The 24416-nt window shown below is 36.4% G+C and overlaps 1 protein-coding gene across 1 annotated transcript in view; it reads right to left on the bottom strand.

Annotated features, from left to right (window-relative positions):
• Nucleotides 1–24416, bottom strand: part of LOC136843194 (DNA ligase 1-like) — a 47883-nt gene that overhangs the window by 7639 nt on the left and 15828 nt on the right. The window contains 14 exon segments of the mRNA XM_067111269.1: nt 158–250; nt 438–546; nt 4044–4132; nt 6039–6167; nt 6305–6411; nt 7990–8206; nt 10520–10726; nt 10852–11053; nt 11184–11323; nt 20726–20854; nt 20967–20995; nt 20998–21189; nt 21524–21696; nt 22531–22993. Of these exon segments, the coding sequence (XP_066967370.1) occupies nt 158–250; nt 438–546; nt 4044–4132; nt 6039–6167; nt 6305–6411; nt 7990–8206; nt 10520–10726; nt 10852–11053; nt 11184–11323; nt 20726–20854; nt 20967–20995; nt 20998–21189; nt 21524–21696; nt 22531–22993 (2279 nt within the window).

Raw genomic sequence — 24416 nt, 5'->3', positions numbered from 1 at the left:
GCAAGTGTTGGTATTTCAGGTTTTTGTATTTTATAATGGTAAGGATATTTCTTTTTACTTTTTACCCTTTAAGGGTTAAAAAAAAAAAGTCCTATAGTGGCTTTGTATGTTGAATAAAACCTGAAAAAAAAAAAGCTTTATTTTAATTATAACTTACTTGACTTGAACTTGTAGCATTTTCTGGTGTTTTGTCCTCTCTGATACGCAGAAACCTTGGAAACCTCAAGGAGATTCCTTTCTCTGGATCAATCTACATATAAAGAATTTAGTTAAAATCTTATGAAAATCATCAGCACTATACAATATATTAACCATTAAATGCACACAAAGATTTTCAAAAGACAGGTAACTAACTTGCTGTTCAGTCTAGATTAATTTACAGTAAAACAGCTTTTACAGCAATCCACATTTTCAGTATGAACAATTATAAAACTTACAACACCAGCAGCAGCTTTGTGGTTTGGTGATATTGAAAGATCAGCACATTTGACTTCCCACACCTGCACAGGTTCAAACCAGCTATCAGGTTCATGGCTGCTATCATATCTACAAAAAAAGAAATTACATAAAATACCAAAAAAAATTTTTCTTAAATCCCAAATATAAGTAGATTTATTAGCTAATGGAAAGAATCCCAGTCATGTGGGCATAACAGGATATGAACTGTCCTAGTGGGAATAAAGGGATGTGAACTGTCCATGTGGGCATAAAGGGATATAAAGATACCAGTAAAGCAGCCAAAACTGCAACTCCCATGACCAGATAAAAAGTAGCTATTCTTGGTCTGATTATTCAACAAGTCTAAAACCATCGTCTTTAATAAATGACAGATGTTAATGGAATAACGACTCTGATGAAGACAACTAAAACAGGCCAAACCCATGAATAAATTTTGATATTCTTCAAACAAAACAAAGAGCATCATATGGAAGTACTTTCACCTTGGCTTTCTATTAATGATATGGATAATTATGAATAGCTCACATCACATGACTATATTCCTATATGCAGAGAATGCAGATCAACACAGTTAAGCATATTCTATGAAGTGAATGTCCAAATTTCAGTAAACTGCAAATGTTAGTTTTGGAAATAAATAAATAGAGGAAATGTGTTCAGTTTTCATCATACTTCGTTTATTTAATTATTTAATTTTCAATGAACTGCTACTAAATAATATTTAAATTATATCATTCCAGGCAGGCACTATAAGACTTATGTACATACTTTAACTTGGGGGTGTAGTTTAAATTATAGAATAAAAATAATGAAATGATGGGTTAAAGTTAAAACTGTATAAACTGGATACTCCTTGCAATAACTTGTACCTGTTAGCCTCTTCTTTAACCCTTAAGGGACGGCATAATTTATTAATGTGCAGCACCCCAGACCGGGGAAACTTTGAGGTCGGCAAAATAAAAAAAAAATCACATCAATGGAAAGAGAATGACACGTACATTCACACCGTATAAATGAAAAAATTCTAAAAAATTTTCCCTGCCCTCCATGAGAAGTTGAAAATAACTATTTACATCCCCTTGTGGGGCCTCATTTACAAGACAATCATAAATTTTACCAACTTATATATGTTTTTTCTATTACTGCTCACACAATATCAAAACAGATAAGAAATAAAAGCAGTAACAAATTTTTGGCACATTTGTTGTAAAATATTCATGTAAATTTACAAGAAGGAAGATTCAGTACCTTTTTTTTTACTTTTACATGCTTTTTCTAATATTTCTTTGCAATTTTCTCTGTAAAATTACATTTACAACCGACATACTATCGTAAAAGACAAAAACAAAAAACAACAACCCCTTCGTATATTTACAAGCAAATTTACAAAAAGACTCGTGTGAGAGAGAGAGATGCAGTACTTTTCCCCTTGAAGTCACAAGCATTACTGATACTGGCCTAACTCTCACGTCTGTATAAAAGTTGCCATTAGAATAAAGTATCAGAACTTCCAAAAACAGGAGCATGAAAACAGTTACATGTTTACTCTTGACTGTTGGACAGCAGCCTTTTGGTCAATAAAAGTAATTTCTGTAACTACTGACATCTGAGTCCATAGGCCTACACCTGGCTGTCTTACTGAAATGACATAAAACACCAAAACTGATAGAAAAAGCCAGATAAATTTCAATTTACACATAGTTAATGCCTTGTCACTAACATCTGACCCCTTTACAATATCAATGCATAGGCTACACATCCAAACAGTTTGACATCAGTGTATCTTGAGAAGAAAAGGAAAAGGTACCAAAATCTTGAGAGAATAAGAGGTGAGAGGAAAAAAAGCCTAAACGAAAATTAAACATTTAAATTTTCTCAATTTAACTTATCTCGTGCAAATTTAAGACCAGCTAGACCATTCTTTTATTACTTAGAGAAAATTACCTAATCAATAAGAGTTACTATTTAACACAGAAGTTGAAATACAGATGAAAATGGTGACTATCTCTACTGTAATTATCAAAAGAATTACTAGAACTGTAATTGTAATAAATAGGGACTATGACTATGCTGAAATTATCATGAAGATAAGTACTAAGCATATAAGTACTATAATTATTATGATGAGGGTGAAGACTACCCTATAGAAGAATGTGTGGTCAAATACTCACTACATCAAAATATATTTACAGTCTTCCATCCTCCTCCTCTCATTTCATATGTTGTTTCAAACTGATGAACAAATATTTTGGATGCAATAAATTATAAAGAACAGAAGGACTTAAAAATAAAAATAATTTAATTAGTTGTTCACTAGACACCAGGATGGGAGCAAGAGAATAAGAATAAGATGGCTGAGTAACAAAGGATCAGTTAAACCAATAATTATTTTAAACTATAAAAATTACAAAAGAACAACAGATTCAACTTGCCAGCACATTACTTGAGGGTGAGACAAGATTTTTATAATTATTATAAAGTAGCTTAACCAAGATCATTCACTGAAATTTCCACTTTCATAGGGCTTGTTAAAGTAGGAAATGAACAAGTTAAAAACTTTTTGCTACGAAATCCAAAATTTTTTCAGAAGGGGACCAATATAAGATATTTAATATCCTCATAATCAAGGGAAACTTCTATTTTTACAATAAGTAGGTGACAGAAATTTTAAAGACACACAGAAGCATCAAAAGCAGCTTGACATGGCTGGTTATCTGATCAGGTGGACATGAAACAGGAAGAATCAAAGCAAAATTTAGGTTTAATACTAAGAACAGATACTTCAATGAGGATGGTCTCTGCAACACATGGATTCTGCAAAACAGTTTTGAACCAAAATTATTGCCCCTAAAATGATCAAGGAGATAACCTGTATAGATAATGAAGGCATACAGAGAAATGCAAACACGAATATCATAGGGATTATCACCATTCTTTAGTTTAACCATAACTAGATCACTTAGTTGTAATGTTATTCTCTCATAGGGCTAGCCTACATAGATGAGAAAATTATTAGAACACCTAAGACAACATGAATCTTAACAGAAATTGTTTTCTGCTGCAAGAAGGAAAAATAAACTGGCATGAATGACTCTGGCGTTAAAGTGTTGAGTACTCTTAACAATACGACTTTTAATATATATTTGTGGCAATTAGGCACTTGTTTGGTTTATAAAATTTTATGTTACATCAGTAACAGATAACATGAGGGCCTCTACTTTCCATACTGGAGTAGATTAAATGGAGTTCCTCTGTGCAGTGCAAATAAGACTCCAACTAAAGATAACATGGGATAGAAATGCCAAAATTTTCAGACTTAAAAGTTTGGTGGAATTTGGCAAACACTAGTAAAAGGGAAAAATAGAAAAAACTGGAATAAGAATTTCCCCAAAAATATCATAAGAAGTGGGCAATTTACCTATTTGTTTCACTGTAGTTGCTTTTACTGTATGCTTGTATGCTGAAACCCAACATTTATAAACGAGCAAAATTACTGAGAATTTAAGACAGTCAGAAAAAGCATCATTGGATACTACAATTTTTGAAAGTGCATGAGTCTGGAAGTTCTAGAAGCTACAACTTACCTGTAGTAAGACTTTGGCTTTTCTATAACATGCTCTTTGAGGAATGTGGTGTGTTGTTGAAGTTGCTCTTCACTAAATCCAGTTCCAATCTGGAAATCAAACAACAAATCAATAAACAGAAGCAACTTCTTAAGAGGCTGCTTTATTACACCATCTAATTTTTAAGCCCAATGCACAGGATAATAACTTGTTCATATTGGTAAATAACTAGGGTCAAATGCTAATGGCAAAGCGGTTGCAAGGATAATCTTTGACTCCTAGCTTTCACTATGAAAAATAAAACAAGATAAGCAGAGCTACCCAAGTTTGGCTTTGGAACTGTAATAAAGTAAATTTCATATCAGACAAGAATTATTCTGTGCAACACAAGTTACATTTGGTACACGCAATCTGAATATTTACAGTACTATAATTTCAAAAGATGTCCTGGCTATATGTGAGAACTTCTGTTTCAGTGTTACTTCCCAATCGTTCTCACATACCCAGAGAATACTTCCTTTCTTTGGTTTTAAACCCAAATGTGCTGAACAGTGAAAAAAGGTGAGCTGAAAGCAGGAAGATTTATTGGCAAATAACCTAAACAGTATAGTTTACCATATATTATACCTCACACTTGAACATTCAAGAAATCCAACACCCAACACACAAATCCTATAAAGTAATAAAATATAATTCTAGCCTAACCTAAACTGTAATTGACACTCAATCAATTTCAGTTTTACCTGCAATTTTCATTTTCTTTAATTCCCATATAAGCAGGGACCCAGAGCAGTTCAACACTTATACCAAAAATTGTAACTGATCTGCTGTAAATATATTTTCTATGCCAGGCACTCCAAAAACCATTAAAAACCATAAACTTTTGTGAGTATATTTTTAAAAATCATACCTTGCCTTTGATCTGCTGGGAGATAATTTTTTCATATTCATTACATATACTTCTACAGCAAATGAACACTGAAAATCATATTATTTGTGAAATGGTATTTTTAATCATCCTAACACAGGATACTTTGAAAACAGTGACAATAATGTGCAGAAATTAGGTAATGAGCAATACCAAATTTTTAAAATAATTTGTATTTTTCCTAGGTGTATGAACCATAGCTTTCATAAATGAAGTAATGAAAAAGAAGTGCTGGTTACTCTGTTTATGAAAGCGAAGGTTCATATCCACGTAGGAACAACTGAGACTTCTTAACGGGGTTAATACAGCATATCTCAGACCAGTGGGAACTTTGGAAACATCAGCATACAGTACAATGAAGCCTGTGCCTTTTTATCATGTATGTTTTATCACTATTTAAAATGATGTGGAATATATATGCATGCTTTTCATATGTGTCATTATTGATGTGTACACATTTTAACCCTTTTGCTTACTGATGGCGTATATGAACGTCATCCAAATTTAAGTCCTTCGCTTACTGATGACACATCAAAAAACTGCAGAAGCCAACAGACAAGATGAGGATCATTTTCTGCGAGTGTTCCTGATACTTTTTATATATATGTAATGTGTGTTTATCTATTTGTATAGTTTTCAGTTTTTATTCTATAATTACATCATTTATCTTTTTTTCTGCAACAGAGAGAGAGAGAGAGAGAGAGAGAGAGAGAGAGAGAGAGAGAGAGAGAGAGAGAGAGAGAGAGAGAGAGAGAGAGAGAGAGAGAGAGAGAGAATATTTTATAAATATGTAACAGGCATATTTGTTTTACATAGCATTAGATTTTTATTCTATAATTATATTTATTATCTTTTATGCATATAAAAATGTTTGTTATTTGTTTTGTGTTGTTTTAGATTTTTATTCTATAATTACATCATTCATCTTTTTTCTGAGAGAGAGAGAGAGAGAGAGAGAGAGAGAGAGAGAGAGAGAGAGAGAGAGAGAGAGAGAGAGAGAGAGAGAGAACCCAAGACAAAACTGTCAAATTAGATTAAAAAAATAACTTATAAATAAAAATCCTAAATTGTAATATATAAAATCTTACCTTGCAGAGAGACTGAAACTCTTCATTATCTGGATCATAGCAAGCAAGGAGGAAACAGCCATAAGCCCCCTTTCTCTTTCCTTTTCCCCAGTAGCCCCCAATAACCACTGCATCTATGGTATCACCAACCTGCCAACAAAAAAAAATAAAAAATAAAAAAAATAAAAAAAAATATGGCTCTTTACATAAACAAATATTATTCATATCTAAAATATATATAAATTCAACATCACATATTTATTACTCAATTAGGCATAACACCTCACCCCATCAAGATAATCCTTCTTCAACTTCAGCCAATTGTGGGAACGTTTTGCTATTTCATATGTAGCATCAACATCAAGTGTCTTCACCATCAGGCCTTCACAATTACCTATTTACAAAGAAAATATTTGAACATATTAGTGAGCGAATCATGGCCGTAAATACTAGTAAAATAATTCCAACAAACAATTCAAAAGTACATGCCAAGCTCAATATTAGGTTGTACCTGTGTTTGGGCTCTGGACAATGGATGAGTGAAAAAGGGAGAATGAAAAATAGTAATCACCTCACCATGATAAAAAAAAAAACTGAAACCTGGATCAGTAAGACAAAGACAGGAGATAACCTAGTTTTCTGATGTATGAATTTTCTGAAAAAGTTCTAGGATCTAAATTCTAAAAGAAACTTTTGAAGTCTGCTGGAGTCAAAGAGGGTGAAGTCAGATGATGCTTAAAAGGAGGCAAAGAGGGTGAAGTCTAGGTTCCTCAAACTCCAGATGATGCTTTAAAAAAAAAAAAATCCACTTACCACTGCTGAACCCTTAAGTGCCAAAATATCATATTTTCAGAAGCAACCTGGACAAACTTAAGGGCAAACCCTGTGTTAGGTAAGACCACCTGGATCAAAAGTCTTACCTGGATCAAATCTGAGCAGTGCTGGGAGTTGCTCCTTCTAGTCTGAGGATGAAGACTAGCAAACAAAGGTTACCCTGTTCTTGTTAACAGAAAGCTTGACACTATAGGCACTGCAACTAAAGCAGTGTGATCTCTCCTATCTAGCTGAACCAAGGACCGCAGATGCAAAACGTCAAAGCAGCTGACAGCCCTCTTACACCATAATGTATTTAACCATTCAGTCTTTTAGAAAAGAAAAGAGGGAGTTGGAAATGTTGGACAGCAAGACAAAAGGAAGGGAGCAGAACCGAGATAGTGTATAAGGCTAAATGTGAGTGCAGCTAAGAGTGTAGGGACACTGCATACCACTCTTAGTAATGCCTATGGTGTAACATGTGAGGTCCACTGACAGCACTACCCCTCTACTGGGATTACCTGATAGCAAGGAAGGTGTGTGGGAAAACATGGAGCCTGCTAAAAATCAAAGGAACAAAGGGTAAGCAAGAAGTGGATGAAATATCAGTGCCTAGACTTGGTGAAATTTCGCACATACCCAGTGCCAAAAAAGTGTGGCATGCAGCTATACAACTGGTATACTTATTATACAACCAATTAGAAATCACTGAAACTAAAGATCTCAGCAATGTAAACAAATATTAACAAAAGTGATTACAGAACTTCTAAGACTGCTTCTGATCTGTAGTAAAATATGGGCAAAAGCTTTGATGAAAGTCTTACTAGTGTAACCACTACTATATACAGATCATGGAAAAGAATCATTTACTAAAAGTACAGATCATGGAAAAGAATCATTTACTAAAAGGAGTCTAAATAAAATAAAATTTTAAAATAATAAAAGACAATGTAATTCTAAAATACTCCAAAAGTACAGGATTACTGAAGCTGTTTGGCCTCTAACCACAGGGCAGACACACTACAAGATCTGAAGGACTGAGTACCAGCCAACTTACCTGATCCACAAAGGATTTTACCAGCCTGGAATCTGAGTATGACTCACGGATAGGCTACTACCATAAATTATAGCTCTGGGTTTGTGAAAAAATAAATCTGACCTTTAATTGACTCTTCTAAGAATTCTTCAATATCTTCAGTATTTGTTGAGTCCATACTTTTGGCAAATATAAACTCTCCTTCGACTTCATGGAAATTTTCCTTCAAAAGAGCACGACGTTTCTCAAAAGGTTCCCGAACAAGAGGTTCACCATTCAGATACAAAAGATCAAATGGAAACACACAAACTTGTACTTTGATCTCTTTCTCATCAGCATCCTGAAATATCAGAAATTACATTACAGATACCTCCCAAAAATTAATGTCATTATAAAAATTATGTTCCAAGAACAATCAACTAACTCCATAGTAGTAAAATCACAGGTCTGTACAATTTTCAACTGTTCTAATTTTTATTAACAAATTTTCTGTGGATATCAGAGCACATAAGTAAGTAATAGAAACATCTACAAGACTACAAATTCAAAGGACAATGCTTTTCCATATATACACTCCATATGAAAAAAGTTGTAAATAAAAATGACTTGAATTCTGCCAAAGAACTGAAGTTGCTAAATACAAAGTTTTTACAACAAAAATTGTTTTTCCATAAAAACCCATCAATCATAACAAACCAGAATTAGTGGTCTCACGTATTAAGACGCAACAATCTTTCACCAAATAATTACGTAAACAATCATCTATGCATGCAACACACTGATTCGCAGATCAAAACCAACTGTAGTAAATGGAGGACTATCGGTATTACTCTTTAGTCTTTATGAGTTTTGCTGTGACCATACCAGTTTTGCTGGACTAACATTCTTGGAGATGCATCTGTAACCAGGAATAACCTTTAACCATAACTAGAAGAGTTAGCTAACTGAACTTATAGGACTTGGGAATGATAAACTGACTCCCAGCAGCTGACCCAAAAATGATTCGAGAAGATTCCTGCCTTCTGCTTCAACAACATGGTTTGGTACTCTATCCCAAGAAAGAATTTCCTTGCATCCTCAGGCAGCAAAGACACTTCACACATCAGTCCCTCTGGGTCAACCACCTGTCTTTCATCTTTAGCTTAGATGGAAAAGTTTACCTGACTCCAGTGCTCTTTATTGAACAAGGCTTAAACCCCTCCAACATGTGAAATAAGACACTGTCTTGATCAACAGAACTCCGGCCTCTGGGGCTTCTTGTATACAAAGTGGACAGCAATCCTTAGACTAGACCACTAGTCTTTAGAATGACATGTTTCAAGCCTCTCTCTGCTCACTTGTCTCTGGAAGTGGCCAACACTATACTGTATCTAGAAATCCTCACATCCTGGGGATATGCTTCTTCAGGACTTTTGCTTGGAAAGGGCTAATTTTTCATCCATTTAAAGACTTACCTTACTTTATGCACAGGGTCCCAATATAACAGTTACAACTCCTTGTCCTTCACAGAAATGGGTTCTTCCCCAATCTCAAGCCACTAAGCTCTCTGTGGGATCCTACACTTCAATAAGCAATTCTGGTGCTTATGCAGCAGCTTGATCCTCCCCTAAAATGGCGATTTATGCTTACATCAATGAATAGTTTGTAAATCAAACAAATCGAATTTTATACATACAATACAGATCTATCAGTTAAATTATGTTCCTACCTCTCAACCGCTCTCATTTCTCACAGCCATACTCTAGGCTACACAAGAAGTGAGGGTCTTCCCTACATGTAACTAAGGAACCATTAGTGCAAGAGCACAATGTCACTAAGTCACAAAAACCTACTAATGGGGCTCATATACTATATAACAATTCAATGAGACCACCAAGTCACATTTCTGAACTCTGAAGGATTTGTTCTTTAACGAGTTGAAAACTTAGGAGATAGTGAGTCCTCGACTTACGGAGGGGGATCCGTTCCAGCACCGAGCTGTAAGTTGATTTCCGCTGTAAGTCCGTTTTTTTGCCATTATCGGCGCTTATGGTGCTGTAACTTGAATTTTAGCAGCGTAACTTGATGTTGCATCAAGTTACAGCACTGTAAGCACCATTAACTTATGCCTATTCTTACCGTTAGCGCCATCAACAGCACTTATGGTGTTGTAACTTGATGCAAAATCAAGTCATGGCACTGTAAAACGTTGTTAACGGTGCTGAAAAAATGCTGTAAGATCAAATCGCCGAAGTCGGTGGTGCCTTAAGTCAAGGATGCACTGTATACAAGAACTTGGCTAACTTTCATCATAATCATAACTAATCAGCAAATGAGATATGTCAGGTAATAAATAAGGAGGTTCCATTTGGTGATCGTATAATCACACTGAAGAATGACTGAAGATTTCTTTCGCTGGGTAAATGCCTCTACTTTACATTAACACAAGCATTGTCACATATCAGAAATTATGTAACATAAGTTTGTTATTTGTATCACCATTAACATTTGACTCTAAACTTTACTTTTAAGGTATGAATATAATTTTTCTATGAAATAACATCATTATAATTTAATTCTTTATCCTATTATCTACTTTAAACATTTTTACTCCTTGCATAATTGTCTCAAAATTTTGCAATATAACCCACAGTTACACTTCACTAGTACTTACTTTTCTTTTCCTAGTGCTAAGAATCTGGAAGGGTAGAATCTGCTTCTTCTCTTGGTCCCAAGCCACTGCTTCTGAATCAATTACACATGACTTCACATTTTCACCAACAGCATTTTTGAATCTAGAGATGATATCTGGATATTTCGAGGTGTTGTCTTCTTGGTTTCTACTGTAGATTCTGATGGAATCATCTTCTTTCATATGAATCTGCATATAAAATTCACTTTATAATGCAAGAAATATAAAATCCAGAACTATATTAGAATAAAGTGTTAATGATAAAAAATCTTTTTTGATTCAGTAAACAAATATAAAAAATGGATAAAACTAACCTGAGCTCTTTCTCCATCATACTTAAATTCACAAGTGAACTTTGCATTTTCAAAGCGTTTGAAGACCTCAGACACACCAGCTGTTGGGTGTGCTAACATAGGCTTCAAAGGAATACCAGGAGTCAATTTACAATGCTTTGGTAACTCTTCGAGTCCTTCCTTCAATAAAACTTCTACAATCTTGTCATAATTAGGGAATTCACTGTAAAATAAGAAAAAAAAAGGTTGTTATATATTATTAAAATGCCAACAACAAATTGATGAAAAAAAACTTAAATAAGCAAGCATTTATAGGAGTATGTTGCATGTTTAAGTGCCAAACATTACTATACCAATAAGTAGTCTTCAGGATTAGTCCATAATTTTCAAGCTGGGCTTTCAGCTTATCTGGAGCAACTCCCTTGCCAGCATTCAAGATCTCTGGAGGGTAATCTTGACCAGGGGGTGTTAAGTAACAAGCTTGTGCAATTGCCTGAAAAACAAAGAGTTAAAATGATTATTAATACCTAAGAGTCTGTCAATTAAAATATACAGTATTTGTATCGTAAAAACATATCTCCCTCTAAAGATTACAAAATAAATAACTGCAGCTTATCCCTGACAAAGAAAATTTCTCCTTTAAAATGGAAACTTACATTAGGCTGTTTCTAAAACAACTTGCATTCAAGTTCTGTACTAAAAATGCTAACATAGGAATGGCAGAAAAGACAGATCATGTTATGCTGGAGGAGCAGACCTTTCTGTTAACTTGGTGACGAACTAACTTTTGAGGCCAAAACTTAAAGAGTAGTAGGCATAAAACAAGAAACAACCTGGATGCAGCAAGAAGAGATTACTAGAATCATGGTCAATAAAACCATTTCATTAACAAAAAAGTAAATATTTATGGTAAACTATAGATATGAAATTCTTTAAAAACAAAATTTTTGGATTTTAATTATAATTCAATATAAATTCACGGTCAAGAAAACCCAAACAGTTCCCATGTATCCTCAGGTCCCCTAAAGGTAAGTTTCACATTTCTTGCAATCTAGTAAATTAATTGCATAAAATCAATTAGGTTGGGAATTAGGAACATTAATTTTAAGTGCTGGGGTTACATGACAATTTCATTTTAAAATTTCTTTCGTTGTACTACATTATATAACTTGGACCAAACACCAATGAAGTAAGGAGGGTCAAGCAGCTCAAAACTCCAGAACTGGTTAACTGGAATGAAAGATCTGTTTGAGAACATTAGGGAATGAAAATGGCAGTCAAACCCAGCATTCTAAAAGGGAAGAGCAGTAAATCTGAAAGGGTGAAACCCAGAGAATTACATTGAAGCAGAAAAGTTTGTAACTGCAAGGTCATACGTTACTTTTGGAAGTAACAGAGTAGATGCCATGAATCTCAGAGAGCAAAGTGAAATAAACTCTGGGAAATCTACATCTTGAGGACACAAAATGGAAGAGAAGAATACTCAGGTGATAAGGGCAATGAGTATGCTGACCTTCAACTGAAGCAGGTTCCACGTATCATTGCCTGTAAAGGACCCAATGAGTAGTCTAAGCCAATGTTTAGCACCTCTACATAACCAGAAAATAAGAGTTAAAATTAAGACCTCACCTAAAGTAATGCAAGAAAGAGGAGACCCAATTAGGTGGACAAACATATAAACTTGTGCAGGTTTGCCATCAGTTCTGTGCCTTATGCACTTTGATGACTAGTCTTAGCTAGGGTGAAATCTTATTTCCTCCTTCCTGGAACATCTAAAAGAAAAAAATAGCCTAAAAATACTCTCTCTCTCTAGTCCTTGGTTCTTTTAAGATGAAGATCCATTGCTCTGACTGGGCAAAGAAAGGCCCAGTGTCTTAGCACAGGTTGGGGTAGCTGGAAAGTGGGGAGGGTACAGGGTGCAATGATTTGATCCAAGTTCCCTGGAGGTATGGTTTCACTATAAACCCAGCTAAAAAACAGACCTACTGAATTTTACACCTTGGTAAGAGATACTTAGAGCACACAAGGTCTGTTGAGCTGCCTCAAAGGCACTAAGCGCATAAGAAGACTATCTTTATGATATTATGATAAGGTCCAAGAATCCTGAATCATAAGTTATTGAGGAGGTGTATCACAACTCTTCAAGATTTACAGTTTCACCTAGTGGTCCATTTGCTTTCTTTGGAAACACTTTATCACAGAGTGCCATGACATTTTACATTTCCTAGAAGAACCTACACTGAGTCCACAGAGCTCAATGACTTGGGGAAGCACAAACCAAAATCCTTTAATAACAAGACAAACATCTCCTCTTGACAGCTCACAAAAGAGAAAATAACTAAGACTGGACTATAGTTACTCACTGGGACACTATTCCTCAGACTGAACTAATCTGGAACAGCATCCTTTGCCTACAATAGGTAACAGGTCAAATCTGCAAAGTCTGAAGATGGAATTGCTTCCACAGTAGTAAAGTCTGTGTTTCTGTCGTTATTATTAACATTATTGGAATGGAATTTGTGATTTTGTGGCGGAATTCAAAACCACAAAAAACAGTACACAACACTCACCCTGATCCTTGGTTGCTGGAAAATGGAGTAAGGCGTCCACGGTCGCCAACACAGCACACAAAAACCACACAAACAAAACAAGGAAACATAAAAAAAAGATAGAACTATATACACAACAAGAACAGCACACTAACAAGAAAAACCAACAACTCTCAAAAAGCACACAAAAAACTGTCCAAGACCAAACGACTGACCGGCACTAGCTCTGACTCAAGACTCACTCAAAAACCGAAAAATCCTTCACATATTCCACAGACAGACAGCGCCGTAAACAAACTAACGACCTCATCCCTCTTCCAACAACCGAAGCACTCACTAACGACAATTACACTCGCTCTCTCTCTCTCTCTCTCACAGAACGTTGGGAAATGCTAATTAAAAAAACTCACTCATCCCTCTATAATTCTCCCCCCTTTTAGCATTTCCCAACCAACACTTTTCACACTGCATTTAAATTGCCTTGCGCAACACCCATGGATGCTCACTAGCAGGTCCTCTAAAACGCGTTCGCGGGCACGCAATCATTCTCTCAGACTCGCTCTCTCTTCCAGCAACATTCAGATTTACATTTTCTCCTCCATTCTCTCTCAGATTCACGCTATCTTCTTCACTATTACCACTCTCAATTTCATCCACAATCTCATTTATACCCTTTAACTCGTTCCCAAATACCTCCCCCAATTCTTCAACTAACCCATCCCATTCGCTCATTGACCTTTCCAATTCTTGCAACGATTCATTCATGCTTTCAATCACTTTCGTATATTACTGCTACGCTCTCTTACTCTTACACTTTCGCTCATCTCCAACCGTTCACTCACCCCTACACGTTCAGTCAACTCAGTTATATCAAACCCGCATATGCTATACGTTCTATTCATACCATCCCATTCATCCGTATTACACGCTTTATCACTCATTTTCACTTTGGCACTCACACCTATCACACAACTTACGATCACTCCGTTCACTTACGTTCTTCCCTTTCTTACGTTTCCTACCATACTCTATCAAAACAAATTGCTGATCCTCCATACACAAGCTCTCATGCATACTTGGTTCACCCACATTCGATTTCAACCATTTATACACCCCATTCTCTCTCACATATTCGGTACATCCTTCCATCTACGCAATTGGTTATGATGCGCTCGTATTTCTCTCACACTACCATCTACACATACTTCCCCTACAACATAACTAAGCCCACTGGGACCAACTTCCAACACTTCATACGGACCTCAAATTTTTCACGCACTTTATTTACATTCAACCGCCCTTTTCGATTACTTCTTTCAACACTTTCTCGCCCACCTTGTAACTTTCAAACCTCTCATGCGCCTTCTTCCATACCTCCCTATCACTCTCAGATACACCCAATTTCGGTCTCACTATCTTTTCAAAATTTAACACATATTTACACGGAGACATACCAATACCCTTATGCACGGTGGCGTTGTATACCCACAACGCTCGCCCAACATTTACATCCCAATCATTATCACATTCACTCATCATCGTAATATCTCCGTCAACGTTCTCACCGTTCGTTCCGCCAATCCATTCGCACTGGGCATATACGGGCGAGAGTACACATGCTCTATGCCCCAATCACGCAACATTTGCTCAAACTCCCATCCAACAAATTCAGGCCCATTGTCACTCAACATTCGCGTCGGCTTGCACACACACAATGGCAATATCACTTGACCCACCATTCTCGCTACAGTCTCACTCTTTTTGTTCCGAATCGCTACTGCATACCCAAACTTACTCAAATGATCTACCATTACAACCATTCCCACATGTCCTCTAGCAGTCACAGGCAACGACACACAATCAATCACAACCATCTCAAATAACTCTTTCATCTGCAATCGCAACACAGGTGGATTCGCATGCACACTTTGATACTTACCCTTCTGACAGTCCGCACACGTAATCGCTACATCCGCACAAATTTTATTCAATCCAGGCACATACAATCTCTCTCTCATACATTCCCATAATTTATTTTTCCCCAGATGCCCAAACCTATCATGCACTAATAAACACATACCCACGGCTGCATCTTCGGAAAACACTGGCACATACACTTCCCCATCCCACATTCCTTCCTGATGCAAAAAATAAACTATACCTTTACATACAACAAATCTCTTAGCACTTTTCTTATACACTTCTAACTCATACGGCCAACTTCCTACTCTTACACCCTCTAACACACACTCTCTTAACATACTTATTCTCATGCACTGATTTTGCATCTGCTTAATTTCCTCTTCACTCAACAAATCATTTTCACTCCTTGCAATATCTACCATACCTACAAAACTAGTTTTAGACACATCCCCTCCTTTAACCTTCGTTATTTCCCTGCGGCCCTTTCCTAAAATTCCCCTCCCGACATCCACACTTATATCATGCATTCTCAAAAACTCACATCCCAATAAAATATATTTATCATTCGTACTCTCAATCACACAAAAATCACTTTCATCCATCATTACACCCCCAATTTCTAACCGTTCACACACTCTTCCAACCACTGCTACCCCTAAATTTCCAATCCTTCTTACTTCCCCCTGACAATTCCTAATTTCACACGTATTCCTCAATTTCTCACATCCATTCTTAAATATGACGTTCATACTACACCCGGTATCTATTAATGCAATCAATCTTACTCCCTTACAACACACTTGCACACTCATGCACTCGTCAGTCTTTCCAGCAAAGCCTCCCTCATGCAACAACCACTCACGTACATGCATCACACGCACCGCTTGCATCCTGGAGGATCCACCCATTTGAACCCCCTTCACACTCAGTTTCCCAAATTCGCTGTCACAGTCACCCTCTTTCGTCTACATACACTTGATACATGCCCTTCCATTCCACATTCAACACACTTCGTTCTCGGTTCTGAACACATTCTCGCATAATGCCCATTCTTACCACAGTTGCCACATATTACATTCACTCGGGTACCCTACAACCATTAGCAAAATGACCCACCTGTCGGCACCTGTAGCATTTAACCCCTATCTTTCAGTACACTCACTTACCAAATGTCCCGATTGCCCACACCAAACACGCTCCTAAAGCCCACCTACACTCATTCTTTGTATGTCCTTCCTTTCCACATCTAAAACACTTCGCTCGACTTCCACTCACCGACCTTCCCCTTTGTAAACTACTATCCCTAACCCGTCCAACCTGTTGTTCCCTTACAAACCCACCATTCATCCTCACATTACTTGCTCTTACACTCCTATCTATTACACTATCTGCCATTCTCATTGGGCCCCTCAACACTGCATCCCTATAGCTTCCAAACTCTGGCACTCTCTCATCTACCCCAGCCCTTACACTCACACCTCTGCTCTCTTTTATAACCCTGTCAAGCTCATAATCTTCTACAATTTCCAAAATTTCTCCCCAAGTCAACATTTCACTCATCCATCTTTTCTTCTCCTTCCGCATCAAGTTCACAAATTCTCTCACTCCATCTGGCACTGTCTCTAACAACTTTCGTACTAACTCCTTACATTCATCTATCCCATCATCCCCAAACTTCTTCCTCGCCAACGTCTCCAGCCTACAAGCATACAGTGACAAGGTTTCCCCAGCTTTCATTCTTGCCTCATCAAATCCATTCTTCCTCTTATACTTAACACTCGCTTTCATACGCCTCGCTTGCTCAACTAGTCTAGCTTTCACCTTGTCATACTCAACATCTCCCACACTCATAATAACCCTATACATATCAAGCAAAAACCCAGTCAAATATTCTCCTAATTCTTGTGCCCACACTCTCTTACTCTCCCCATACTTATCCTGACAAAACCTTTCATACTCCCTAAAGAAATCATGCACATCCCTACTTCCATACTCATTATACCTTTCACACCAGGGTACCTCCCTCACATACATAACCTTTCTCACTTCTTTCTCACTTTCACTATTTTCACTCTGTCCTTTCATACCCTCTTCCGAATACAAAGAGTCCACTTCCGCACTTACATTCATCTTACTCATTACACTCTTCTTCCCCTTCTTTTTATCCACTTTTATCCATTCACCTCCATCCACCTCACTATCACTGCTATTTTTACCCTCTCCCTTCTTTCCTGCCTTTCCCACTTCCTTACCCTTCTTACCAGTTTCCTTTCCTTTTCCCTTCTTCACTTTTTCTTCCCCTGACTTATCCTTACTTTCCCTTTGTTCCTTCCCTTGCTTTTCATTCCCCCTTTCCTTACCCTGCCTTTAATTCTCTCGTTTCTCACTTCCTATTCCCACATCACTTTCATCACTCACGATTCCACTCACTTCTTCCTCCTCTTCTTTCTCTCTTGCCCCTTCACACGTTCCCTCCAACTTTTTATCCATCCTCTCTTCTGACTCTTTCATCTCCCCTTTCATTTCTTCTTTTGCACTCCTTAGCATTACCCCCATCTCCTCCAACTGACTCCTCAACTCCTCATTCTCACTCCTCAGCCTCCCATTCTCCTCCTCCAGCCTACCCTGGAGTTCCCTAGCCACCCAGAGTTCCTCTCTCAGTTTCTCTATCTCACTCATCCTGACCTCTTACTCTCACTCTACCCACCACAAACAATCCTAACAACAATTATACAACAGCCCCACGTTGGGCGCCAAATATAATGTGGCAGAATTCAAAACCACAAAAAACAGTACACAACACTCACCCTGATCCTCGGTTGCTGGAAGATGGAGTAAGGCGTCCACAGTCGCCAACTCAGCACACAAAAACCACACAAACAAAACAAGGAAACATAAAAAAAAAAAGATAGAACTATATACACAACAAGAACAGCACACTAACAAGAAAAACCAACAACTCTCAAAAAGCACACAAAAAACTGTCCAAGACCAAACGACTGACTGGCACTAGCTATGACTCAAGACTCACTCAAAAACCGAAAAATCCTTCACATATTCCACAGACAGACAGCGCCGTAAACAAACTAACGACCTCATCCCTCTTCCAACAACCAAAGCACTCACTAACGACAATTACACACTCTCTCTCTCTCTCACAGAACGTTGGGAAATGCTAATTAAAAAAACTCACTCATCCCTCTATAATTCAGGCATAAAGCCAAGCACTGGGACCCATAGGGCCATTCAGCACTATGATGAGAATGAATGAAAATGTTAAACGGTAAAACCGAAGATATTTTACTTCTAATAGAATTAAAACTTCCATTAATAAGATAAAAAAGACATTGTTGTTATTATTATTATTACAGGCAGTTCCCAGTTCATGATGGGGGTTCCGTTCTGACGCTGCGTCATAAGCCAAAAATCATCGTAACCCGAAATACTGTCGAAAATTGTCTTACTTTTAATCATTTGGGTGTCTTGTAAACAACGTAAACTGTTTTTTTTTTTATTGAGCCTCAAAGTTTTTACCATTCTGCCCTTTCCGGAGCCACATTTCTATATGAAGTCTGTACATATAGGAATGGAATCATGCAGGCTGTTCATCAAATACCCATGGGTCAATTGACTGACCAGTTCTTAGAAGAGTCAAAATTACTTGTGACTGTCCTGATATGGTGAATTCCATAACAAAACTTTGGTCTTGATTACCAAGATGTTCACTGTTTCATATAATTTGCCTTTTACTTATTATAACAGTTTTATAAACATCATATGATTTCAAATAGGAACACCTACATGTGACCTGTCTTAGTAGTTGCAGCTTTGGCTGCTTTATCAGCTCTACTTTCTTTAATACACAGACCACGGAGGAGGCAGTTCTGTTATTGGAAGAAATTTGATATTGATACTTGCTCACTCAAACAGTCTATTGGCTATAATATGGAAAGGTGGTGAGTGACTTTTTATAAACATATGTCTCAGATAAAAACTTTTTGTAGGTGAATCCTTGCTTGCATTTACTAAGGAATGACGACAAGTTAAGAGGTAGTTCACCACTTTTGACCTGGGCTGATGAGTTTGAAGAAGATTTAAAAGCTCTTGTGTAAATTCTGAGCTTCTCATTATGATTAGGAACTAATTTTTCAAAGTTGTACCCGAGGCTGAACTGTATATTTGACATCCATAGTCTAAAACAGATGAATTAGTTCCTCTGTACAGCAATGTCAAGGTACTCTCCACTTTCCCTACCTACACTCCTGATAAAATAGAATAGAGAATTCTATATTCTGAATGACCTTTGAGGTCATTCAGTGCTGAAAGGGAAATTGGCAATAAAAAGGTTTGAAAGGAGTAATCGGAGGAAAACCTCTCTGTAGCACTATGAAACAATTGATAGGAGAGGGTGGAAAGTAAGATGGAAGAAAGAGAGTATGAACGGAGGTACAGTGAAAGGAATGAAAGGGGTTGCAGCTAAGGGCCGAAGGGACACTGCAAAGAACCTTAAGTAATGCCTACAGTACACCATGTGAGGTGCAATGACTACGCTACCCTCCTACGGGGATACATTTCTGATGCTAGGAGCTCAAATTCATTTGCATTCACATAGCTAATATGTAAAACTCTCTTCTTTTATCAATGATGTAGGTGCAGGCTTTAAAACACAGCTGTCATCCAAAGAAAAATACTTCCAATATAATGCAAAGCTACAGTAGGGAAAATCCTCTATCTGGCAAAGAAAATTATTCGCAAGGGAAATTAGGCAAAATCTTAATAATATCCTTTTACTACATGAGTGATAAGGAAGCAGAAATGACTAGACTACATGACTGGGTGATTACAGATTTAAATCATGTAACATCAAACAACAAGTCTAGAAAATCTGAGAGCTGTTGACAGCAAGAAAGATATGAAAAAAGAGGCTCTAACCCAGTGTGGGCCTCCTAAGGAGCCACAAGAAATGTGCAGTGCCCAGCAGACCATATTCTTTTGGACAGGGAATAAAGAGCAAAGGATTCTGATGACCTCAAATTTTGGTTAATTTCTAGGTAACTGATTTATTGAGAGCAAAACTGTTTCCTGGTTAGAATGCAGTGGAACAGACACTTTACAATTGAGGAAACTGCTGATAAATGTGGGGTCCACAGGGTAAAAAAATACAGTACTTAAGATCTGAAATGAGTTGGGCATTTGATGATAAAGAAGTGCAATCTGTCAGATAACTAACAGATATAATTGTAGTAGTGCAAAAATAGAGAGAGGTCCAGAAAATTTTGTAAAAATTCACAGTTACAGACTAGATTAATGAAAATACAGAGAAGAAAGTGCACAGTAAAGAAAAAGTCTAACAAGAAAGCACTAATGATGATGATGGATGATGACAATAAAAGTAAATACTGAGATTACTACACATCAATTACCTGGAGTACAGATTGTTCCGCCAAACCAATTCGTAGTTTCCCACCAAGAGAACGAATAAGATATCTAGCTTCTGAAAAGCGGCAAGCAACAAACATTCCCTTGATTTTATCCGTCTTCTTGTTTTGAACCTAAAATAAAAAATTACCATTACTAGTCAAAATAAGCTATACAAACTTTTACCTTGCATTTATAATGCATATAATAATATGATACATACAACAAAATTTCATTTCCTCTTACAGCATTTCCCGTCATAAGGGCAATCTCCCGAGTTTTTCAAATACACCACGAACAGTAAGTTTTGCTGGCTGGAACATTAGCTTCTGGTTTGATCTCGAGTTTTCAGCTACAATTCCCAAATCTCCTTTTTCTTCAGTATCCTGCTTGATCCTTTCTACACTTCGACCAGATGTCTGGGCAATTGCACGCATCAAAATCATGTCCCCCACTCCCAATTCAGTACCTTAACATAAAACATAAAAAGCTCTTATTAAATTAATTGGGACTCAGTCATTAGAAACAAATAGAAAAACTTGAATGAGAAGTAAATAGCTGGAGTTTAATTTAATACAAAGTGTGAGATACACATAAAAAGCCAAGCATGTTGTATAATCTAAAAAAGCATAATTATTCCCGAAGTTAACAAAGAGTAAAGAAAAACCAGTAATTTGATAAGCAAGTACAAAATATCCACTATATTTTTGCTCTACTTAAAACAAATACTCAATCGAAATATCAACAGCAAACCAACAACCATATTGGTCTGTAGCTATAAAAAAAAAAAATGTAATGTTTACCTTCAAATGCAGGGGCTACTTTATTAAGACACAAATACACACAGTACAGAAGATCATCTGGTGAGAGGACAATAACTGATCGTAAGAAATTGGAAAGAACTTTTATGGTTTTAAGGCGACCACTTATGCCTTCAATCAGTTCAAATGTCTTTGCCAAAGCCAAATATGGCACCCTGGAAAAGACAGACCATTTAATTTTTTTTTTCAACCATGTTACAGTGCAGCAATAGTATCAATATTTTAAATAGCTACTATTCTTTATAAACCTTTATTAAAGTCAGACTTTGTTTTCTTTGAATATTTTGTTCATAGATGTGTACTCTTAATTTTGCAAAAATTAAGGACCATTACCAACTAAATTCTCTAAAAGCCTGTGATGAAGTTCACAAAATGCCAGTCAAATCCATTACAATTTATAATTTTTATGAGCAATATGATTTCTACAAATTTACATCCAAAATATAACTTAGCATACTAATGCAAACATTAGGACTATAAATAAAATTGATATAAAATTTCAAATATAATAAAGGAAAACATTAAAGAAGTTCCAATGCCTATTAATAAAGCATATTTTTCTACATGCAAAGTAAAATGAGAAGTCTGTTATCAGCACATTTACTCAAAATAAGTTTTGGGGTCAGAAAGCATCCATTCTCAATTATTTAATGACCTGTCAAAAGAATTTACCTCTATATAAAAATTATCATCAAACCTTAAGACAATCTTTTATATCTAACCCCTAAATATATACAAAAAGATTCAAGCTATAAAATATAATAGCCTTGATTACTCAGAAAACATAACTCTTCATTAATCAGAAAAGTAAATTCATCAACCTTTGTTAGGTTCTAAATTTGTTTTCCTCCAGTATTCTACATTTAATAAATCAACTATTTGTTTCTACACTGCTAGGAATATACTGTCCTTAAAGAGGTGTGCATGCATACTGTAGATGACATCTATACATATGACTATCAAATATAATGATAAAGCAAAACACTTACTTTTCACCCTGTTTCCAAAATGCATCTTTTATTGGATCATATTTTTCTTCTCCTGGATTGTAAGTTGAGCCAGGATCTGCAGAACTAGTGTTCTTTGGAGCAAATGGGTTAACAACTGGTTTTTTTTCTACTTTTGGCGACTTCTTATCCACTTCAGAAGTCTCCCTATTTTTGCTCTCCTGTTTGCTACAGTTACCTTCTTTAACTGGTGAACTTTTGTCCTTCTCAGGCGACTTTGGTTCTTCTTTTGCTGCAGCCTTGGGTGATTTCATCTCAGCACCTTTTTCCTCTTTACCAGAGTCCCCTTCAGAGTCACTCTCAATGACATTCTTTTTCTTCTTGGAAGGTTTTGGTTTTTGCCTCTTCACTGGAGATGAGCCAGTTTCTTCTTCACTGTCAGTGATGGACTTCTTGGGGGACACATTTTCAGTTTTAGCAACAGGTTTCTTTGGAGATCTAGGAGCTGTTTCATAAAAAAAAAAAAAAAAAATAGTAAAATAAAGATAAAATATTTCAAAAGTCTTTTTCAAAGTATTCATTTCACAACAAATCTATGCACTGGCACCTCCCAATAAGTAACAAATACATATACTCAGGACCCAACTCACATATTACCTTTTACTTCAAAATACAAATGTAACTTATCATTCACTTTCAGATATGTATCTACAAACAGAACTGCCTCTAAAAATGTACAACACATTACTATACAAGATATGTACAATACACAAAACTTATACAATATTATAAGAAAAGACCATAAACATCTTTGCATCTATTTTAACAGACTGTGCACCCAAACCCAACCTCTAGTGCAGTATTTATTTGACATTTACCTAATGCTGTACAGTCTTGTACATAATACCTCAATGTAGTGTTATGCAAGGTCTATTTTTCAGTCAGTGTATGTGCAAGTTTATGCATTATATTAAGGTAAACTATTAACCTACTCTTAATTTGCTCACCTATCACCCCACCCTCTGTGTGTGCGTTAGTGTGAAAAGTCTGTTTTTCTTTCATAAAGAATTTGGCATTTACTTGCCTTTCTCTCTCTATGAGTTATTCTTTATAACAAACTAATTTTGACAGCGAGAAAGGCACGCAAATGCAGTTTACCTTAACATGATGCACATGCACAGTCATGCACACAAAGAATAAAAAATACATAGATATGCAACACTACAACGCTTGTACTGCACTATATAAATGTGAATAAAAATACAAGGCCAGTGAGAGAGAGAGAGAGAGAGAGAGAGAGAGAGAGAGAGAGTAGTTAAGTGTGTAGTTTACCTCAACGTGATACATACATGCACAGCGTGTATACACACACACACACACTACCCTACATACTGAAAAACATATGCATGTAGCACTACTTCTACAGGCTGAAAAATATATGCATTTATTTATTGTATTAAATAAACATCATGAAAAATACTATATGAGAGAGAGGGGACCAGAGTAGCATTTCATAACACGATGCTCATGTATGTACAGACATCCAAACACATACAGACTAGAAAAATAATGACATACAACTAATCTTTATTTCATCTACATTCAGAACATCTATAATTTCCCTTGTCAGCCATCTCTCCTAATACAATATTCTAAAACTGACAAAATATACTGAATCTTTAAAGTAATTTGTACTTTTCCTAGGTATATGAACTATAGCTTTCATAACTGGAGTATCCAGCAAGCATGTTGCGCTTCGACTGTTATGCTTACCAGAAAAAACAAAAGCCTATCGGGTAGGCCCCAGGCATTGCCCTTTTTCATATATTCTCTTTACCTTGTCTATACAGCAAAATAGATCGTACTTATGTAAAACCTCACTCTTTCGGGCAAATTTTAATTAAATTTGACTTCCCAATCTTATTCAG

The sequence above is a fragment of the Macrobrachium rosenbergii genome, chromosome 11, assembly GCF_040412425.1.
Source record: "Macrobrachium rosenbergii isolate ZJJX-2024 chromosome 11, ASM4041242v1, whole genome shotgun sequence".
NCBI classification, from domain to species: domain Eukaryota; kingdom Metazoa; phylum Arthropoda; class Malacostraca; order Decapoda; family Palaemonidae; genus Macrobrachium; species Macrobrachium rosenbergii.
This window is presented reverse-complemented; position numbering and strand designations above follow the sequence as displayed.